General features: G+C 42.7%; 1 protein-coding gene across 1 annotated transcript in view; it reads right to left on the minus strand.

The window, feature by feature from the left end:
• Positions 1-550: 550 nt before the first annotated feature.
• LOC306782203 (uncharacterized protein) overlaps positions 551-22,563 on the minus strand; it is a 52,628-nt gene continuing 30,615 nt past the window's right edge. The window contains exons 8-22 of the mRNA XM_079275447.1: positions 21,190-21,363; positions 15,661-15,834; positions 14,342-14,515; positions 12,842-13,015; positions 11,523-11,696; positions 10,019-10,192; positions 8,700-8,873; positions 8,252-8,289; positions 8,048-8,097; positions 7,843-7,889; positions 6,900-7,117; positions 5,752-6,017; positions 3,913-4,035; positions 2,665-2,806; positions 551-1,332 (exon numbers count right to left, since the gene is read on the minus strand). Coding sequence (XP_079131573.1) covers positions 971-1,332; positions 2,665-2,806; positions 3,913-4,035; positions 5,752-6,017; positions 6,900-7,117; positions 7,843-7,889; positions 8,048-8,097; positions 8,252-8,289; positions 8,700-8,873; positions 10,019-10,192; positions 11,523-11,696; positions 12,842-13,015; positions 14,342-14,515; positions 15,661-15,834; positions 21,190-21,363 — 2,464 coding nt within the window. The 3' untranslated portion in view covers positions 551-970. The remainder of the gene's footprint in view (positions 1,333-2,664; positions 2,807-3,912; positions 4,036-5,751; positions 6,018-6,899; positions 7,118-7,842; positions 7,890-8,047; positions 8,098-8,251; positions 8,290-8,699; positions 8,874-10,018; positions 10,193-11,522; positions 11,697-12,841; positions 13,016-14,341; positions 14,516-15,660; positions 15,835-21,189; positions 21,364-22,563) is intronic.

A 22,563-nucleotide genomic window follows, 5' to 3' on the forward strand; every position in this document is an offset into this window, starting at 1 on the left:
ATATTCTTGCATTCTGTGAACATATCTTGTTGACAGTTTCATCACACATTGTAGGAGCACCACCTCCTCATCCAGACATCTTAACTGTCCATCCTTATTCAACAATATGCTTCTTAACAGTCACACAAAAAACACCAATTATTGCAAAGAAATGAACGTTCTTGTTTCACTTTCAGCATGATGTTCTGCAGCAGCGTGAACAGAAAGAGTGCTGACGTTGATGTTTTCAGGCTGGTAGATCAGAGCACATGCAGATGATGCATAATCTCCGAGTGTGTCTCATTGCTTATTCATACTTATCAATACAGTACAATACATCAATATTTAATGATTTCCCCACAACCCTGTTGACGATTTAAATGTGTATTTATTCACTCAAAAACAGCGATCACTACTATTAACCTCTTTATAAGTCAGTGAAACGTTGTGTTCCTTGACGGATTAAAAAGTCCCGGTTGGAGAAGCTTTTCTGCTTTTATTAAAAAAACAAGTTTCACATCCGGCGACTTTTTCAGGAAAGAAATAAACGATGAAGTGTTGAAGTGGCTGAGAGACGACAGGAGGACAGAATATGAGTTACATAAACCTCCTGCAGCCAGGTTTGATGACACACACACACACACACACACACACACACACACACACACACACACACACACACACACACACACACACACACACACACACACACACACACACACACACACACACACACACACACACACACACACACACACACGTTAGGGTTATTCAATTATTGTTGCTGAAAACTGCTAAAACGTACAAACTTTTCTTCCACAGTCCCACAAAGTGCTGTGGGAAACGCTGCCTCGTGTTGTGCACCGTAAAAGATCACAATAAGTCATGTGAGACAACTGTTGAAGAGATTCCCCATCATCACCATCATCATCATCACCACCACCATCACCACCACCATCATCATCATCACTCCACAGTTCTTGGTTCATCTTCAGCTGAGGTTCAGCGCTGTGTAAAGCCACTGGTCCACCTCACAGAGAGCAGCGATCAGAACTGAGCAGGCTTCAGATCCCTTTCTTCTCACCGTGTCGATCACGTCTCGTGCTTTATCTGCTCTGGGTTTTGTTCTGGTCGACTGCATTTCAGCGTCAGTAATCACTCTGCGATGAAGAAGTTTATCCAGCAGCTGATCCAGGTCAGAATCAGACACTCTGTTGACAAATTCAGTCCGAACTGAGAACAGCTGCTGGTCTGCCGGGACCCTGTCCTGTGCCGGGACCGTGTCCTGTGCCGGGACCCTGTCCTGTGCCGGGACCCTGCCGGGATTTCTCTGTTGAATTTCCGCTCTTGGACCTGGAAGATAACCAAGAAAATATGATAAAGTTCAAAAGTCTGTGTTGGACTGCTACAGCCAGCTATTTCTCACATTTCTGCTTTGTAAATCACTTCCCGTGTGAAAAAGGATAGAATGCATGCATGCATATATATATATATGTATATGTATATATATATATATATATATACACATACATACATACACACACACACACACACACATTGTTCCCAGTAGTGTTACATGTAAGTAGTGGTGTAAAGGAACATTGTTGATCCGTAGAAATATACAATCAGGACATCAGCATTTCTGCTTTCTGTCTGCTAACGGCTAACGTACGGAGGTTCCATTCAGTTACATTACGATGCCTTCAGGCTCTGTTCAGGTAAAGTTATGATGTGTTCAAATGTAGTCTGTATTTCCTCATCATTTGAATCGTGTGAAAGGATCAAATTGAAACATGTTGATGTTTACTCTGACTTCAGAGCGGTTGAATAGATTTCTTTGGAGGTGGAGTCTTGTAGACCAGCTGCTATAACAAAACAACAGAAACGTATCTGCCAACACGGATCATCTATGATCGGTAATCTGCAGCAGATAAATGTGATCAGGGATCTCTAAACGTTATATTTGCTCCTTTCTTCTGCTGTGCTGATCAGATCCGTGACTCCGATCTGAACCGTGAGCTTTATGATCCGTTGCACCCGTACATGTAAGGAAAGGCAAGTTTATTTATTTCAATCATTTCAGCAAGAATTCAAAGCACTTCACATAAAACATCAAAAGCCCAAAATGCAAAAGAGGCATTGTAAAAAGACATATAAATACATTAAAGAGACAAAATAAAAACAAGCTAAAATAGCATAAAACGGGTATAAAACACACTGATTACAGTTACAGCACAGGAAAGTCAACAGGAAAGTCTTCAGCCTTCATAATAATAATAATAATGTATACTATGTTGATCCCTTTAAGGGGGAATTTGTCTCTGCATTTGACCCATCCCTGTACATAGGGAGCAGTGGGCTGCCAATGACAGGCGCCCGGGGAGCCGGGGGTTCAGTGTGTTGCTCAGGGACACTTCGACACGTGACACGTCTCAGTCCGGGATCGAACCTTCCGGTTCCCAGACGACCCTCTTTACCCAGTGTGCCACGGTCACACTGGGTAAAGGCCCTGTCATTTGACAGAAGAGAGTTGCAGCTGTCCTGCATTTTGTTCCAGATATATGGATCATAAAGACTGCAGCCTGAATAAAGAATGATATGAGATGTGGACCACCCTAAATATTCATGAGAGCCGCACACATCTGTTCTACTCTCGTCCATCACTGGGTGTCTGATAGTCTTTACCTTCCAGTACTATAAGACGCTTCCAGACTGCGTTCTTCTCTTCGTCCTGGACCGACAAAGTCACTGTCTCCGTGTTGGGGTTCAGGAAAACTTCAAATGTTGGAAAGAAATCCGGTCCATACGACGAGTCAAATAGTTTACCCTGAAAACAAGAACCAGAAGTCACATTGTGTCTCTGATATCCTCCCTGATTGTGATTCATAGCACAGCATCTTTTTCTGGCCGGTCTCTGGGGATCCCTTCATCCCAGCGTTTCATCAAAAAAACACTCCGAGACGTTTTGCTTTGTTTTTATGACAATATCTTGACAACATTTCACCACTCTAACCACCATTGTATGATCCACTAGCATCGCCCCTTTGCTTTTTATTATCTATTGCTTTGACTTTGTTTTCCATCATGAGCACCATCATACTTTGTATAGATGAGCTGGAGAATGCTCAATCTGTCGGCCGTGACGTTAAGAGACGAGGAAGACGTTAAGAGACGAGGAAGACGGTCCGTCGGAGACGACGTGTACGTGATAAAATCACTCACAAGCTACAATCGGTGTGTAAAGTTCAGGACAGACAGACAGACAAAACAAGCTTCTCTTTCATTTTGTACAGTGATGTCACCAGCATCACCAGTTCACAGGTTTTTAACGTCAAGCACCCGGAGCGGCCGCACAAAAAAGGCAGATTGTCAAAAAAAAAAAAAGATTTCATTGGGAACGATTGAAAATAGGCGCTGGCACTCAGGAAAAGATGCTATGTGGACACAGGCCACTACACACTACTGTGAGGCTGGAGACACAGTGGAGGGATAACAGTTGGGTGTTTGGCTAACAGCTAACAGAACTACCAGCACTGCTGAGTACCTCCCAATCACTGCAGCTCACTGTCACTGTTTTGGACAGTGTGTTTGGCTAACAGCTAACAGCTAACAGCTAACAGAACTACCAGCACTGCTGAGTACCTCCCAATCACTGCTCTGCAGCTCACTGTCACTGTTTTGGACGGTGTGTTTGGCTAACAGCTAATAGCTAACAGCTAACAGAACTACCAGCACTGCTGAGTACCTCCCAATCACTGCAGCTCACTGTCACTGTTTTGGACAGTGTGTTTGGCTAACAGCTAACAGCTAACAGCTAACAGCTAACAGCTAAGGGAACTATCACAGACACAAAGTGAAAACAGATGCTGGTGCTCAGGAATAAAACTGAATGTGGACACAGACCCTTAGAAGGGTAGAAGTGACCTGACTCACCTCAGGCTGGATATGGAATCCCTCAGGTTCACAGTGGACATGGTACCTTTTACCAACGTAAATGTCCTGATCACATTCGGAGGAGATCTGGATGTACGTCGCAGATTGTTGATCTCTGGAAACCTTTGTTAACGGGACATTTATATTAGTTTAGTTTAATCTCAGATAGTCAAGGTAATTGTATGTGTAGAGCAGTGGCGGGCCATGCATTTTATACCTGGGCCTTCACTGCTGGTCCTGCAGCTGAAATACCACCTTATAACCACATTGTGGCGCCACTGCTCATTTTTAAGGCTGTAACTATGTACGTCTTCGTATTAAACCGTTCGGTACGAATCGAGCATTTAGAGAATGCAAAAGCCTAAATTCAGGAAAATATAATGTTCTCAGCTGGTCTGGCTGTGGGATCCACAGTCATTCCTTAATGACAAGCCGCGACCCAAAGAGAGTATCATCGGATTTTACTTTCACAACTTGAATGTTGAACGTACTGCTCTGCAGTGTCTTTCCTCGGCTCAGCACCCTCTCTGTGATGGTGCAGCTCAACTCAGTCAGAATGCATTTTGATTGGCTGAGCTGCATCACGTGATGTGATTCACTACCCATCAGCCTCTGCTGGCTGTTAAGTTTCGTTTCACGATAGTCACGTGCTCGCCCACTGACCAATCACAGCACACTCTGCACCTAGCGGGAAAGCTACAGACGAACACTGAGCTGCACGTAATGCTGACGTCATTATAGGCCGGCTAGCCGGCGCTGACACATCAAAGAATACGCCCAACATGTCAAACTAAAGATCTGATTGGTTGAACACTATGACAATCAACAATATCGTCTCCATTTACTTTAATCTGCACTGGCTGCAGGTGAGAGTCTGCAGGCCTCTGGCTCTGTTCTACCTTGAGACACAGAGGTGAGATCTGATTGGATAAAAGCTCTACTTCAAACAAGCTGCACTGGAAGCAGAGCAACTGAGGAAGACAGTAGCTGTGCAATGAGAAAATAAGATAATGGGAAAAATATTTTTATAAATTATAATATATGTAGTGTATTTAAGAAAAATGATTAAATTATAAAATAGATTTATTTAAAAAAAAAATATATATATATAGCTTTGTGATTCTGTTTAGGCCAGCAGAGAAGGCCTTGCAGGCCCTGACGGCCCGCCACTGGTGTAGAGTACATCTAAACATGAGAATTAGTCAATTAAAAAGATGATTAAGTGGTGGTAAGTGGTGAGAAGGGAAAGTTTTCCTTCATATTTTGACTGTTTTGAGTATTTTCTCACATTTCTTTTGGTCATGCAGCATTAAACAAATCATATTCAATGATGTGAAGTTCAGTTTGCATCCAGGAGGGAGATTCTCATCTTCCAACCAGTAAAATACTGGTTTCAATTATGACGCCAACTACTGAAAGTCCAGAAGCCGTTCTCTCTCCGTCTGTAGATTCTAAATTGTTCCTTAAGTTTTGTAACTAGCCTCGTCCATTTTTCAAAAAGGGACTGTGACACAAGTTCATTTTAATAACGTTCACTCTGCCTGTAAAGCCTCTCAGTTGAGTGATCATCTCAGCAAATCTGTTTCCATTGTTTCTGTGTTGTGTTTGCTGTTCATGCCATCTGGTAGAAGTATCACGAATGTTAGTGGCAGATGGAAATACATGCTGAGAGAGAATCAAAAAACTACAAAAACAAAGCAATCTGAAGATTTACAGTTCAGATAGATTTGATTCTGAGCACAGCACGAGGAGCAAAGTGTGAACCGTCTTTGTGGAAACAGCTGTGGCTTAAAACAAGAGTTTAAGTTGCTGGTGAGCACATATGACAGAGCGCTTTACCTCATGCACAGGGATGTTGCCCTGCAGCAGAAACACATTGAGAATTTGATGACTGGAGTGCGGGGGTCGGAGGAACAGCAGAACTTTGCACTTCATTGGCAGCGTGATGTTCAGAAACCTCCTGACGAAATCCCAGACGAGGCCAAAAGCGGAGAGGTTAGGGACCTTCACCACCACATGAGTATCCGTAATCTCCAGCGGCTCCAGGATTGTCATTCCATCATCAGTGATGTGGACGACGGACAACAGGCCGTCAAAGACCAACGCTGTGGGAGCAAAGAGCTGTTAAACCTTCATTCATTGTTGCTGAAACAGGTTCATCCCAAACTAATTCATTTCTTACCACTCTAGTTCAATTTGTCATTTTTGTCTCTGCCAGGAGAATCATGCGATTGGTCTCATGCGTGCCTGTGATTGAGTGAGTGTGCAGCTCTGTGTCTGTCCACGGCTAATCTCAGCTTCTGCTACAGCTGACTGCATAATATTTCAGTTATGGCTGCATTCTCAAGGACTTCTTGTGGTTGCAGTGACTCACACTTCCTCAAAACAACTTTTGTTGCCTGTTTCATACTGCCATCGACTGCCTGCTAACCCACCACTCTCAACAAACCCCCGGCCCCTAGTGACACCCCAGCTGAGTGCATCACCGACCCCCCAACGACTACTATGCAGCAAGAGACACAGCGGAGGGATAACAGTCTGCGGTGTGTTTGGCCTAAAGACTCACGGCATGGACGATGAGTTTGGCAGCTAACGAAGCCACCAGTACACACCCTGCTGAGTACCTCTCTGCAGCTGCTCTGTGGATCACTTCTGTTGTTTTAGACGGTGTGGGTGGCTAACCGCTAACAGCTAACGGAAGATTGAGCTGATTTGCTGCTTACATCACTGCTTGTTTTTGAGTTTGCATGAAGTGTGTTAGCCAGTTGACTCTGGAGCCTCCCACTCCGCCCCTATCCTTTCACTATTCTTTTTGAATTCATCATTATTTTCCCACATGTGATCTGTCTGGATCTGTGCATTGAGTGTTACCACCATTATAATGTATTTTTTGCATGTCACCAGATGCAGCTAGTTTTACACATTAATACGACTCTTTGTAGTTTTGGAGATTTGTCCCTGAACACTGAAGACAGCCATGTCTTTACCGTGCTTTGTTTCACAGTGTGGGAGGTGGAGCTCACAGACTGCAGCATCCTCGGAGCTCTTGATGTCGAACAGCGGCCCTGCAGCCTTCTTGCCAGCTCGCTGGAGGAGGCCCTCATCCCATTGGACAGTCCTGTACAGCAGCTCTGCCTCTTGAGCCATAACAAACACCAGTCCAGTCAAAGAACACTGGAACACACCTGGACCAGGACACCTGAACCTGTAGGACACGGAGAGGATGAATGAATATAAGAAGCATCTATCGGCCTGTTAGTCACATGATCTGTTTCCACTCACAGGTGTCCATGTGCAGCACAGACTGATCGGAGTGTAAAGCGTGATGACACCCAGGGGACAACTCCACTCTATTTCGGGCGTTTTCAGACCCGTAGTTTGTTTGCTTTGTCGATTCAGAGACTAACTTCGTACAGTGGTTGCATTTGCTCCTCGGCTTGTTTGTGTTCACGCAGAGACGTTCAAGACTAATGCCATGTGAGAGAAAGCTGTTCCGTCATTGGTCAGACACATTACCGGGAAGATTCTTCTTGATTATGAGCATCAGCAGCATGTATTACTTGTTGTGAACATACTCGCAAGACAATTGTTCTTGAGATGTTGTTCCCACTTCCCTCCTCCCTGCATCTCATTCCCTCATCAAGCTCTCTCTCTATAGACCGGCCCAGACCCTTTGTTCTTCTGTCAGTTCCTCATCGTTTCAATGTCGCCTTTTGTGTTCAAAGCCACCTGAACCAGTGCCTGAACCGTGAATGAATGCATGCACAGTTTTATGAATCTGATTCTTGTTTTCATATGGATCCTACACAGTTTCATGAATAAGGTCCAGGTCCTGTTTTGACTTGCTCCCCACACACAACAGCCCTTCGTTTAGAATCACAACTTGATGAACCGTGAAAGAAGCTGGAATCGTGTCTTTCATAGGATTACCTGTATGAAGATTCTGCTGTGTGTTCAGGTGAGAATGAGGATGGAGCCTGTAACTAAGAAGGCACAAAGTCAGTTCTTTCAAGAGAAATCAAGTAACAAGCCACAGTTCTCTTTCCTCTGTTCCCCTGGTACACAATAATGACATTTACTCCGTAGAGAAACCTCAAGAAATCAACTTCACGCTCTTCAGCTGCTGCTCCCTCACCTCTTTGTCGGGCACATTTGTTTTCACATCCAGTTTGCCGTCGGCGTCACCTGATGGAGAGAAGAAGAGAAAGAGAAACATTCGCAGACGAACGTCTTCAAACAGCTCGAACAGAATAGAAAATACTTTTTGTTACGATGAGGCTCATTCAGATCAGATTTGAATGTAGAATAGCTTGAATGGGGACATTCTTTCAATACTCACATTGTTTGTGTTTCTTAGTGATCGACCCGTCACTCAACCTGTCGGGAGGAACACAATCCCAAAAGTTATGATCAAGTTTTAAATAATTGTTGGTTCTTTGAGTGAGCCAGCTTCATGGTCCTAATATGAAGCAACTAATCTGCTTCATGATCAGGTCACATTCATGTTGTGAGCGTGCTTTAGAGGAAATAACATCACAGGAAAACAAAACCAACGACCTTTATTCACTCGACTGTGAAATCCAACGACTTCTAACAACTTGCTTTGCTTTGTCAGCTTTTATTTTATTGTTTGTGGAGAAATGAAAGAAAAGAAACATCAGAGGAACTGCACTCGATGAGCTCAAAGGGAGAAAAAGGAGGGAAACCCTCACTGTGAGTAAACCGCCCTGTGTTTTATTAACAACACTGCTGAACCTGCACGGACTGACTCGGACCCCCTCACTGACCTCAGAGTCTCCAGTCTGCAGTCTGGACTCTCCAGAAGGTCACACAGCAGCTTCACTCCTGAATCCTTCAGGTCGTTGACACTCAGGTCCAGATGTCTCAGAGGTGACGTGTTGGACTTCAGAGCTGAGGCCAGAGAAGAGCAGCTGACCTCTGACAACCCGCAGCCCCTCAGTCTGAATGAAGGATCAATGATGGAGATGAAAATCAATTTATAATCCAATCATGTGTTCAGGTTGTAAATGTGGAGCTGACTTCATCATTCTGTTACTTCATCATAATATCCGCCCTCTATTTTATCATGAGTAGAAACACACACCGCAATAAATAGTTCCACTTCAGAGAGTAAACTGTATCAAGTTGAATATGAGTTCAGATGATCTTCTGTACACAGATTAGCGTTTACCAAACATGTGATGTACTTTAACAGCTAACGTTGGACATTTTCTGCAGTTTCTTTACAATGAAGGTAATCGAGTATTCATGAACATGAGATATGAGTTCACAGACAATAACAGTTCCTCCTCTTGGTTGTGGAGGTTGGTTTATGGCGTTACACTGGTTGTCTTCCTGATTCTTCACAGTTCATTTAGTTTGTTCGTCCTCTGGTGTTTCAGAGAAGAATGCAATTAAAAGCACGTTGAGTAGAAACACCTTTTGTTCATGCTCGGAGCTCACACGCCATCTGCAGAAGCTCACGCTACGGTGCCACGGCCAGGTGTGAACAAAACGTACATTTAGTCCAGGAAAAATAAAAGTATGAACAAAAAAGAACAACTTCATGGGTGTAAGTTATGTTTGAACATCAATGAGGTTCAAAGGTTGATGAAACAAATAGGAATAGCATAGATTCATCTTCTTTAGCTCGTTAAGGAACAGCATCAACAGATGTACTGATCTTTCTCTCAGGTTTTGGGTTTTTTCTCGAGTTCTGTGGGAGATCAGTGGACCCGGTTCTTGTGTTCATGGTGCATGCAGCCGAGGGTTAGTCCACTTTTATTACACTTTAAAGTCAAGTGTTTGGAGCTGATTCAGCGTGTGAGGGATGCAGATTTTGAACTAATTGAATTGTTGCTTTATGATGATTAGCATTTGGTTTGACGTTGCTTTCAATCATATTTTGGTTGAGCGGTTTGTATTTATCTGCTGCATACACGTGTTCAGCCTCATTTTAAGTGGGAGAATATTATCAGTGTAGAAATGTGCCACATTTTAATGTTGAAGTCTTATTTCTGTTATAGAACCACATTCACATCCACAAACGTACAGGAAGAATAATATGGAGTAAAGATTCATCAGTGGAGCTGAAGCGTGGACTGACCTCAGAGTCTCCAGTCTGCAGTCTGGACTCTCCAGAAGGTCACACAGCAGCTTCACTCCTGAATCCTTCAGGATGTTGTGACTCAGGTCCAGATCTCTCAGAGGTGACGTGTTGGACTTCAGAGCTGAGGCCAGAGAAGAGCAGCTGACCTCTGACAACCTGCACCACTCCAGTCTGAATGAAGGATCAATGATGTAAGTTCAGAGGACAATGTTCATTCAGTGTCAGGCGTTTAGAACGGAGACGTTTAGAAGATGGAAACTCCAAACACATGAGCTGAATGCAGGTTCAACACTGAGGTACAAGAAGTGAATGAGAGCTCATTAACACTAATGACAACGTGCTGCTGCTTCAATAAAGACCAAGTGACTTCACTTGAACTCTGCCAGCTCCATCTAAACTCATGTCAGCCCAACACAAAGAGATAAAAACACAGAAACTCATTTCAGATTCCACTCAAGAACACAACGTTAACAAAGATACCAAATGTGTCAGGAGGACATTTTAGGAGAATATGTGAACATAAGTTATGTATTTTAGGAATAGTGGAGTCATAACATTAAAGCAGCTTCAGTTTAAGCATCAAATAGCTTCATAAAAATGAGGAAAAAGCAAAATACTGAAAACATTTGTTGTGTGATAGAGAGATATTTATTCATTGTGTTTAGTAACTTTGATCATTTACTGAAGAAAACCTGATGGAGAATACAAGATGAAAATCTAGAATATATTATATTATGTCAAATAAATAATAATATAACTAAATATTTTTTCGGTGTCTAACGATTTATGAACATTGTTTTGCAACTCTTGGTTTGTTGAGGCTTTTTTTTTAAAACAAAAAGCTCAACAATGTTGTTTTTATAGAATCTGTGTTTTCCAAAGTTGTGTATTTTTACGATGATAAAAAGTGAATTTGGTTCAGAGAATTATGTCGTATATGATCATATGTCATCTGGTGTTTTACCTTCGACTGTTGAAACTATCTTGGTCCAGATTGTAGAAGAAGAAAAGCCGATCCGTCCGATGTGTTCTCTAAACGATATCAACAACGAGTTCCATCTTGTTTTCTACTCTCCTTTTTTACCGTGAACACTGCGATGCTTTGTTTGGTAAGTCAAACATAGATTTTATAAATATGGATGATGCACAAAGACTGAGATGGCTGTTTAAAAGTGGAACATATAACTTAGCCAGGTATCTGCAGAAAGTCTGGAAGAAGAGGAAAAAATAGCTCTTTGCCAAGTTTGTGTTTTTATTTTCTTCTTCATGTTTTGTATTTTCAAGACCAGAAGATGTCTGGAAAAAAGTGGTGTCTTGTAATCCCATGTGGGACGGAGCAAATGTCAGGCAATAAATGAATAAATATGTTTTATTTAAATCTACAGCTCAACGTTTCTCTGCCAGTCAATGAACTTTTACTACCGCTGAGGCTTTAAGGTCCTTTAAGATCAGTATAATATCAGCTTCATGTCTGCACAGGAGGAGAGAATGTTGGACTGACCTCAGAGTCTCCAGTCTGCAGTCTGGACTCTCCAGAAGGTCACACAGCAGCTTCACTCCTGAATCCTTCAGGATGTTGTCACTCAGGTCCAGATATCTCAGAGGTGACGTGTTGGACTTCAGAGCTGAGGCCAGAGAAGAGCAGCTGACCTCTGACAACCTGCAGTCCTCCAGTCTGAATGAAGGATCAATGATGGAGATGAAAATCAATTTATAATCCAATCGTGTGTTCAGGTTGTAAATGTGGAGCTGACGTCATCATTCTGTTACTTCATCATAATATCCGCCCTCTATTTTATCATGAGTAGAAACACACACCGCAATAAATAGTTCCACTTCAGAGAGTAAACTGTATCAAGTTGAATATGAGTTCAGATGATCTTCTGTACACAGATTAGCGTTTACCAAACATGTGATGTACTTTAACAGCTAACGTTGGACATTTTCTGCAGTTTCTTTACAATGAAGGTAATCGAGTATTCATGAACATGAGATATGAGTTCACAGACAATAACAGTTCCTCCTCTTGGTTGTGGAGGTTGGTTTATGGCGTTACACTGGTTGTCTTCCTGATTCTTCACAGTTCATTTAGTTTGTTCATCCTCTGGTGTTTCAGAGAAGAATGCAATTAAAAGCACGTTGAGTAGAAACACCTTTTGTTCATGCTCGGAGCTCACACGCCATCTGCAGAAGCTCACGCTACGGTGCCACGGCCAGGTGTGAACAAAACGTACATTTAGTCCAGGAAAAATAAAAGTATGAACAAAAAAGAACAACTTCATGGGAGTAAGTTATGTTTGAACATCAATGAGGTTCAAAGGTTGATGAAACAAATAGGAATAGCATAGATTCATCTTCTTTAGCTCGTTAAGGAACAGCATCAACAGATGTACTGATCTTTCTCTCAGGTTTTGGGTTTTTTCTCGAGTTCTGTGGGAGATCAGTGGACCCGGTTCTTGTGTTCATGGTGCATGCAGCCGAGGGTTAGTCCACTTTTATTACACTTTAAAGTCAAGTGTTTGGAGCTGATTCAGCGTGTGAGGGATGCAGATTTTGAACTAATTGAATTGTTGCTTTATGATAATTAGCATTTGGTTTGACGTTGCTTTCAATCATATTTTGGTTGAGCGGTTTGTATTTATCTGCTGCATACACGTGTTCAGCCTCATTTTAAGTGGGAGAATATTATCAGTGTAGAAATGTGCCACATTTTAATGTTGAAGTCTTATTTCTGTTATAGAACCACATTCACATCCACAAACGTACAGGAAGAATAATATGGAGTAAAGATTCATCAGTGGAGCTGAAGCGTGGACTGACCTCAGAGTCTCCAGTCTGCAGTCTGGACTCTCCAGAAGGTCACACAGCAGCTTCACTCCTGAATCCTTCAGGTTGTTGTCACTCAGGTCCAGATGTCTCAGAGGTGACGTGTTGGACTTCAGAGCTGAGGCCAGAGAAGAGCAGCTGACCTCTGACAACCTGCAGTCCTCCAGTCTGAATGAAGGATCAATGATGTAAGTTCAGAGGACAATGTTCATTCAGTGTCAGGCGTTTAGAACGGAGACGTTTAGAAGATGGAAACTCCAAACACATGAGCTGAATGCAGGTTCAACACTGAGGTACAAGAAGTGAATGAGAGCTCATTAACACTAATGACAACGTGCTGCTGCTTCAATAAAGACCAAGTGACTTCACTTGAACTCTGCCAGCTCCATCTAAACTCATGTCAGCCCAACACAAAGAGATAAAAACACAGAAACTCATTTCAGATTCCACTCAAGAACACAACGTTAACAAAGATACCAAATGTGTCAGGAGGACATTTTAGGAGAATGTGTGAACAAAAGTTATGTATTTTAGGAATAGTGGAGTCATAACATCAAAGCAGCTTCAGTTTAAGCATCAAATAGCTTCATAAAAATGAGGAAAAAGCAAAATACTGAAAACATTTGTTGTGTGATAGAGAGATATTTATTCATTGTGTTTAGTAACTTTGATCATTTACTGAAGAAAACCTGATGGAGAATACAAGATGAAAATCTAGAATATATTATATTATGTCAAATAAATAATATAACTAAATATTTTTTGGGTGTCTAACGATTTATGAACATTGTTTTGCAACTCTTGGTTTGTTGAGGCTTTTTTTTAAAACAAAAAGCTCAACATTGTTGTTTTTATAGAATCTGTGTTTTCCAAAGTTGTGTATTTTTACGATGATAAAAAGTGAATTTGGTTCAGAGGATTATGTCGTATATGATCATATGTCATCTGGTGTTTTACCTTCGACTGTTGAAACTATCTTGGTCCAGATTGTAGAAGAAGAAAAGCCGATCCGTCCGATGTGTTCTCTAAACGATATCAACAACGAGTTCCATCTTGTTTTCTACTCTCCTTTTTTACCGTGAACACTGCGATGCTTTGTTTGGTAAGTCAAACATAGATTTTATAAATATGGATGATGCACAAAGACTGAGATGGCTGTTTAAAAGTGGAACATATAACTTAGCCAGGTATCTGCAGAAAGTCTGGAAGAAGAGGAAAAAATAGCTCTTTGCCAAGTTTGTGTTTTTATTTTCTTCTTCATGTTTTGTATTTTCAAGACCAGAAGATGTCTGGAAAAAAGTGGTGTCTTGTAATCCCATGTGGGACGGAGCAAATGTCAGGCAATAAATGAATAAATATGTTTTATTTAAATCTACAGCTCAACGTTTCTCTGCCAGTCAATGAACTTTTACTGCCGCTGAGGCTTTAAGGTCCTTTAAGATCAGTATAATATCAGCTTCATGTCTGCACAGGAGGAGAGAATGTTGGACTGACCTCAGAGTCTCCAGTCTGCAGTCTGGACTCTCCAGAAGGTCACACAGCAGCTTCACTCCTGAATCCTTCAGGATGTTGTCACTCAGGTCCAGCTCTCTCAGAGGTGACGTGTTGGACTTCAGAGCTGAGGCCAGAGAAGAGCAGCTGACCTCTGACAACCTGCAGTCCTCCAGTCTGAATGAAGGATCAATGATGGAGATGAAAATCAATTGATAATCCAATCATGTGTTCAGGTTGTAAATGTGGAGCTGACTTCATCATTCTGTTACTTCATCATAATATCCGCCCTCTATTTTATCATGAGTAGAAACACACACCGCAATAAATAGTTCCACTTCAGAGAGTAAACTGTATCAAGTTGAATATGAGTTCAGATGATCTTCTGTACACAGATTAGCGTTTACCAAACATGTGATGTACTTTAACAGCTAACGTTGGACATTTTCTGCAGTTTCTTTACAATGAAGGTAATCGAGTATTCATGAACATGAGATATGAGTTCACAGACAATAACAGTTCCTCCTCTTGGTTGTGGAGGTTGGTTTATGGCGTTACACTGGTTGTCTTCCTGATTCTTCACAGTTCATTTAGTTTGTTCGTCCTCTGGTGTTTCAGAGAAGAATGCAATTAAAAGCACGTTGAGTAGAAACACCTTTTGTTCATGCTCGGAGCTCACACGCCATCTGCAGAAGCTCACGCTACGGTGCCACGGCCAGGTGTGAACAAAACGTACATTTAGTCCAGGAAAAATAAAAGTATGAACAAAAAAGAACAACTTCATGGGTGTAAGTTATGTTTGAACATCAATGAGGTTCAAAGGTTGATGAAACAAATAGGAATAGCATAGATTCATCTTCTTTAGCTCGTTAAGGAACAGCATCAACAGATGTACTGATCTTTCTCTCAGGTTTTGGGTTTTTTCTCGAGTTCTGTGGGAGATCAGTGGACCCGGTTCTTGTGTTCATGGTGCATGCAGCCGAGGGTTAGTCCACTTTTATTACACTTTAAAGTCAAGTGTTTGGAGCTGATTCAGCGTGTGAGGGATGCAGATTTTGAACTAATTGAATTGTTGCTTTATGATGATTAGCATTTGGTTTGACGTTGCTTTCAATCATATTTTGGTTGAGCGGTTTGTATTTATCTGCTGCATACACGTGTTCAGCCTCATTTTAAGTGGGAGAATATTATCAGTGTAGAAATGTGCCACATTTTAATGTTGAAGTCTTATTTCTGTTATAGAACCACATTCACATCCACAAACGTACAGGAAGAATAATATGGAGTAAAGATTCATCAGTGGAGCTGAAGCGTGGACTGACCTCAGAGTCTCCAGTCTGCAGTCTGGACTCTCCAGAAGGTCACACAGCAGCTTCACTCCTGAATCCTTCAGGTTGTTGTAACTCAGGTCCAGATGTCTCAGAGGTGACGTGTTGGACTTCAGAGCTGAGGCCAGAAAAGAGCAGCTGACCTCTGACAACCAGCAGCGCCCCAGTCTGAATGAAGGATCAATGATGTAAGTTCAGAGGACAATGTTCATTCAGTGTCAGGCGTTTAGAACGGAGACGTTTAGAAGATGGAAACTCCAAACACATGAGCTGAATGCAGGTTCAACACTGAGGTACAAGAAGTGAATGAGAGCTCATTAACACTAATGACAACGTGCTGCTGCTTCAATAAAGACCAAGTGACTTCACTTGAACTCTGCCAGCTCCATCTAAACTCATGTCAGCCCAACACAAAGAGATAAAAACACAGAAACTCATTTCAGATTCCACTCAAGAACACAACGTTAACAAAGATACCAAATGTGTCAGGAGGACATTTTAGGAGAATATGTGAACAAAAGTTATGTATTTTAGGAATAGTGGAGTCATAACATCAAAGCAGCTTCAGTTTAAGCATCAAATAGCTTCATAAAAATGAGGAAAAAGCAAAATACTGAAAACATTTGTTGTGTGATAGAGATATTTATTCATTGTGTTTAGTAACTTTGATCATTTACTGACGAAAACCTGATGGAGAATACAAGATGAAAATCTAGAATATATTATATTTATGTCAAATAAATAATATAACTAAATATTTTTTGGGTGTCTAACGATTTATGAACATTGTTTTGCAACTCTTGGTTTGTTGAGGCTTTTTTTTAAAACAAAAAGCTCAACAATGTTGTTTTTATAGAATCTGTGTTTTCCAAAGTTGTGTATTTTTACGATGATAAAAAGTGTTCTGCAGAGCTTGGCTAGAGATATATCGACTCAACACATTTAAACCTGGGAGAACAAACAATCTGCAGCCACTGGGTCAAGTTCTGAGAAAACACGTAGTTTATTCTGCGCAGGTGCATCAGCTTAAATAGACAGTCACATGACACACTCACACCTGAAATGCATTGGCAGTAATTGGGAACACAATCAGTTGCTTCAATTAACACCCCCACTTGATCACACATTATTGACAACCATAAATCATTTGTGCCCTTCAAATATTTCAGTACATGCTTAACAGTTGTCCACTGCTCTTCTGTCGGCTCACTGAAATGCTGTGACAGTCTGCTTACAACAAAGCTCAGATCAGGTCTGGTGCATGAGGTTAGGTAGATTAGGCTACCCACTGCCTCTCTGTATTTTCTGGGGTCACCTAGCTTCTCATCAGTGTAATGCAGCTTTGGTTCACAAGGTGTTGACCTGGGCTTACAATCCTGCATATTAAACCTGTCAAGCAGCTTGTCAACATAGCTCTGCTGTGACATGGTCACACATCCATTACACTGGTCAAAAGTGATACCAAGAAAATTCTTCAGTCTGCCCAAATCTTTCATCTGGAACTTCACAGCAAGCATCTTTTTCACTGCTTTTAAAGCACTCTCATCACTGGCTGCAATAACCAGGTCATCAACCCAGATCAGTAGGATCACCTTGTCATGTTCCGTTTCTCTCTCATAAACACAGTGATCGGCTGGATTCTGTACAAACATATTTTCACATAGATAGTCATGCAACATTATGTTCCAGTTTCTACCTGATTGTTTAAGCCCATATAGTGACTTCTTTAGTCTACACACCATCTTCCCATTTGTCTGAGATTTTACATCATAACCCTCTGGCTGTTCCATGTAAATCTCACAATCAATTGGTGCATGTAAGTAGGCGGTTTTAACATCCATCTGATGCAGGATCAGATCCTCCTGGGCAGCTTTCTGCGTCAACACTCTCACACTAGTCAGGTCGGCAGTAGGAGAAAACGTTTCTCCATAATCTACACCCATCCGTTGACTGTATCCCTTGGCTACATAGCGGGCCTTGTACTTGTCAGATCCATCAACATTGGTTTTGAGAGTATACACCCATCTACCCCCCACTGCTTTCTTGCCCTCAGGTAAGGTGGTCAGAGTAAATGTGTTGTTATCCCTCAGTGCCTTCATCTCCTCATCCATTGCATCTATCCACTTACTTGAGTTGGATGAAGACACAGCATCTCTGAACGTCTGTGGTACATTACAAACCATCCTGTAGCAATAATCAATGTTGATCTGAGCCTGATCACTCTCTATCCCATAGAAGTCTGGCCTCCTCCTCTCTCTAGCAGGGTATCTCCGTGGAGACTGGGATTCGGGCTTGACTCCACCTGTCTGTAGGCCTATCTGGCTTGGACCTGGCCTAGCTTCTGGGATGTCGTTCTGCTCGGGTTGGTCAGGGTCAGGTCTGGTTGCGTTAGACTGCACACCAGTGTCATCGTCGGACATGTCATCAGTCTGCTGTCCCTCAACACAGGACATGAACCTCACCAGTCGGTGCTTCATCACCTTCCTGCTGTCAGGGTAGTAGACCATATAGGCTGGACTGTTCTTGTCATAACCAACGAAGATGCCCTTGTCAGACCTTGACTCTAGCTTCTTCCTGTCCTGCCTGTAGGCGTAACATACAGTACCAAACTTCTGCATCCTGGAGACATTAGGTCTCCTTCCTGTCAGCATAAAGTAAGGTGTCTCTCTAGTGCGGTTGTTGAAACATCTATTCCTCACCACTGCTGCTGTCTGGACCGCATACGGCCATAGCTCCTTGGCTAACTGGCTCTCCAAGAGCATACATCTCGCCATGTCAAAAAGGGTTCTCCAGTTACGCTCAGCAGTGCCATTCTGGTGTGGTGAGTATGGTGCTGATCTTTCATGTCTGATTCTATTCCTACGCAGTAGAGCTTGGTAACCCTGCCCTGTGAACTCTGTACCATTGTCAGACCTGATACACTTCACTTTCCCATATGGGGCTGTGTCGGCTAGAAACCTCTCTGTGGCTTCTACAGTGTCCCTCTTGTACTTTAGATAGTACACAAACACTGCACTTGAATAGTCGTCAGTAAAGGAAAGTGCATACCTATACCCTTCCTTGGACTCTGGGTCAATGGGGCCTGACAAGTCAGTGTGAACCAGCTCTAAGGCTGATTTGGCCCTCACATCAGGCTTCCTGTTTCTGCTCTGAGTGAACTTGCCCTGAGTACACACTTCACATATCATGGGTTTGGACGCTTTACCCCTGATTGACATTCCATCCACAACATTCTCTAACTTCATGACATCATCAAAATTACAGTGCCCCAAAATCTCGTGCCACGTCTGAATATCATGACAGCTCATACATTGATCATCACAGTCATTGTTTACTGACACAGTAGGCAAATAGAACAGTCTGTTATGCTCATAAATGAGGAAGCGCGTACCGTCTCTATACTGCAAGACGTTTTCTCCTTCCTTGAAGATCACCGTTGCCCCACGATAAGTTGCAGCTCTCACGGAGAAGATGTCTTGGGGATACGAGGGGATGTACAGCGCCTGCTTCAGTGTGGTACTGAGGTGCCGCCCCCTGCTGTCGATCAGACACACCTCGGCGTCTCCTCTGCGCTCCGCGACCCCCGTGCAGCTTGTGCCATCGGCCAGCTCCACGCAGTGCGTCTCGGACTGGAATCGGTCATCGAAGTTCTTGAACTTCGCCAGGTCAGTGATGATATGCGCCGTCGCACCGGTGTCCACCATCAAGCCCTTTCTGGTGACACCGCTTCCTGGCTCGCTGGTCACCAGCTTGAACACGAAGGTGTTGTCATCCATCTCCTCGGACACTCCACGCGCGTTGTCCCGCTGCCACTGTCGCCATCCTCCTCGCCGTCCGGTACTCTCGCCCTGGCCGTACCACTGTTGACCACGCTGACAGTCTCTTACCTTGTGACCTCTCTGGCCACAACGGAAACACACAATGTCCCCGCTCTCGGTGCTGCGTGCACCTGCGCCTGCTGGGGCAGCCCTCCTTGGATGCGCCTGGGCCCTCATGACATTGTCGTCGGCCGCAGCTGTGCGCATACCTTCAGTGCTCTCGTAACTGCGCAACTTAGTCTTGAACTCCGCAAAAGAGAGAGTCTCATAACTTTGAGTGATAAAAATGGAAAAAGGCTTAAATGAGTCTGGCAGCCCCTTCAAAATCATTGCAACCAATAGTCCATCGCTTAAAACCTCTCCAGCATTACGCAGCGCTGTGATCGAAATCTCAGCACGTATGACATAGTCAGTCACACTCTCACTACTCATCTTTTGCAAAGAAGTCAGTTCTGTATACAGGCATACAATGCGGGGCTTACCCTTGCCTGCATAATAGTCACGCAAAATCCTGAGCGCTCCACGCCCGTCATCCGCTGCCTCTCGCATGACCAGAGACAAACTTTTGTCATCAAGGAATTGGATCAGTTCCGCGTACGCTTCCGCGTTCTTCGCCGCATCCTCAGCCAGTGCGTTTTCTTCTGCGCCATCGGCGGGCTGATTCAAAATGGTGTCCTTCAGTTTCTGCAACCGCAGATGTCCCAAAAACTTTGTCTCCCACAGTTCATAGTTCTTTTCGTCCCCATTAAAAACAAGACGAGACCAACGTGAACTCGTATGTCCGCTCATGGTGCTGGCACTCCAATCCGTGAGATACGCACACAAGCAAATGTCTCTCAGTGGCTACTCACGCCGGATATCTCTTTGCACAAACGTCTAACGCATCTGGGCCCATAACCTGTTCTGCAGAGCTTGGCTAGAGATATATCGACTCAACACATTTAAACCTGGGAGAACAAACAATCTGCAGCCACTGGGTCAAGTTCTGAGAAAACACGTAGTTTATTCTGCGCAGGTGCATCAGCTTAAATAGACAGTCACATGACACACTCACACCTGAAATGCATTGGCAGTAATTGGGAACACAATCAGTTGCTTCAATTAACAAAAAGTGAATTTGGTTCAGAGAATTATGTCGTATATGATCATATGTCATCTGGTGTTTTACCTTCGACACATGAAACTATCTTGGTCCAGATTGTAGAAGAAGAAAAGCCGATCCGTCCGATGTGTTCTCTAAACGATATCAACAACGAGTTCCATCTTGTTTTCTACTCTCCTTTTTTACCGTGAACACTGCGATGCTTTGTTTGGTAAGTCAAACATAGATTTTATAAATATGGATGATGCACAAAGACTGAGATGGCTGTTTAAAAGTGGAACATATAACTTAGCCAGGTATCTGCAGAAAGTCTGGAAGAAGAGGAAAAAATAGCTCTTTGCCAAGTTTGTGTTTTTATTTTCTTCTTCATGTTTTGTATTTTCAAGACCAGAAGATGTCTGGAAAAAAGTGGTGTCTTGTAATCCCATGTGGGACGGAGCAAATGTCAGGCAATAAATGAATAAATATGTTTTATTTAAATCTACAGCTCAACGTTTCTCTGCCAGTCAATGAACTTTTACTACCGCTGAGGCTTTAAGGTCCTTTAAGATCAGTATAATATCAGCTTCATGTCTGCACAGGAGGAGAGAATGTTGGACTGACCTCAGAGTCTCCAGTCTGCAGTCTGGACTCTCCAGAAGGTCACACAGCAGCTTCACTCCTGAATCCTTCAGGTTGTTGTCACTCAGGTCCAGATCTCTCAGAGGTGACGTGTTGGACTTCAGAGCTGAGGCCAGAGAAGAGCAGCTGACCTCTGACAACCTGCAGCCCTTCAGTCTGAATGAAGGATCAATGATGGAGATGAAAATCAATTTATAATCCAATCATGTGTTCAGGTTGTAAATGTGGAGCTGACGTCATCATTCTGTTACTTCATCATAATATCCGCCCTCTATTTTATCATGAGTAGAAACACACACCGCAATAAATAGTTCCACTTCAGAGAGTAAACTGTATCAAGTTGAATATGAGTTCAGATGATCTTCTGTACACAGATTAGCGTTTACCAAACATGTGATGTACTTTAACAGCTAACGTTGGACATTTTCTGCAGTTTCTTTACAATGAAGGTAATGGAGTATTCATGAACATGAGATATGAGTTCACAGACAATAACAGTTCCTCCTCTTGGTTGTGGAGGTTGGTTTATGGCGTTACACTGGTTGTCTTCCTGATTCTTCACAGTTCATTTAGTTTGTTCGTCCTCTGGTGTTTCAGAGAAGAATGCAATTAAAAGCACGTTGAGTAGAAACACCTTTTGTTCATGCTCGGAGCTCACACGCCATCTGCAGAAGCTCACGCTACGGTGCCACGGCCAGGTGTGAACAAAACGTACATTTAGTCCAGGAAAAATAAAAGTATGAACAAAAAAGAACAACTTCATGGGTGTAAGTTATGTTTGAACATCAATGAGGTTCAAAGGTTGATGAAACAAATAGGAATAGCATAGATTCATCTTCTTTAGCTCGTTAAGGAACAGCATCAACAGATGTACTGATCTTTCTCTCAGGTTTTGGGTTTTTTCTCGAGTTCTATGGGAGATCAGTGGACCCGGTTCTTGTGTTCATGGTGCATGCAGCCGAGGGTTAGTCCACTTTTATTACACTTTAAAGTCAAGTGTTTGGAGCTGATTCAGCGTGTGAGGGATGCAGATTTTGAACTAATTGAATTGTTGCTTTATGATAATTAGCATTTGGTTTGACGTTGCTTTCAATCATATTTTGGTTGAGCGGTTTGTATTTATCTGCTGCATACACGTGTTCAGCCTCATTTTAAGTGGGAGAATATTATCAGTGTAGAAATGTGCCACATTTTAATGTTGAAGTCTTATTTCTGTTATAGAACCACATTCACATCCACAAACGTACAGGAAGAATAATATGGAGTAAAGATTCATCAGTGGAGCTGAAGCGTGGACTGACCTCAGAGTCTCCAAACTGCAGTCTGGACTCTCCAGAAGGTCACACAGCAGCTTCA

This window comes from Melanostigma gelatinosum, assembly GCF_949748355.1.
Source record: "Melanostigma gelatinosum genome assembly, chromosome: 9".
Classification (NCBI taxonomy): domain Eukaryota; kingdom Metazoa; phylum Chordata; class Actinopteri; order Perciformes; family Zoarcidae; genus Melanostigma; species Melanostigma gelatinosum.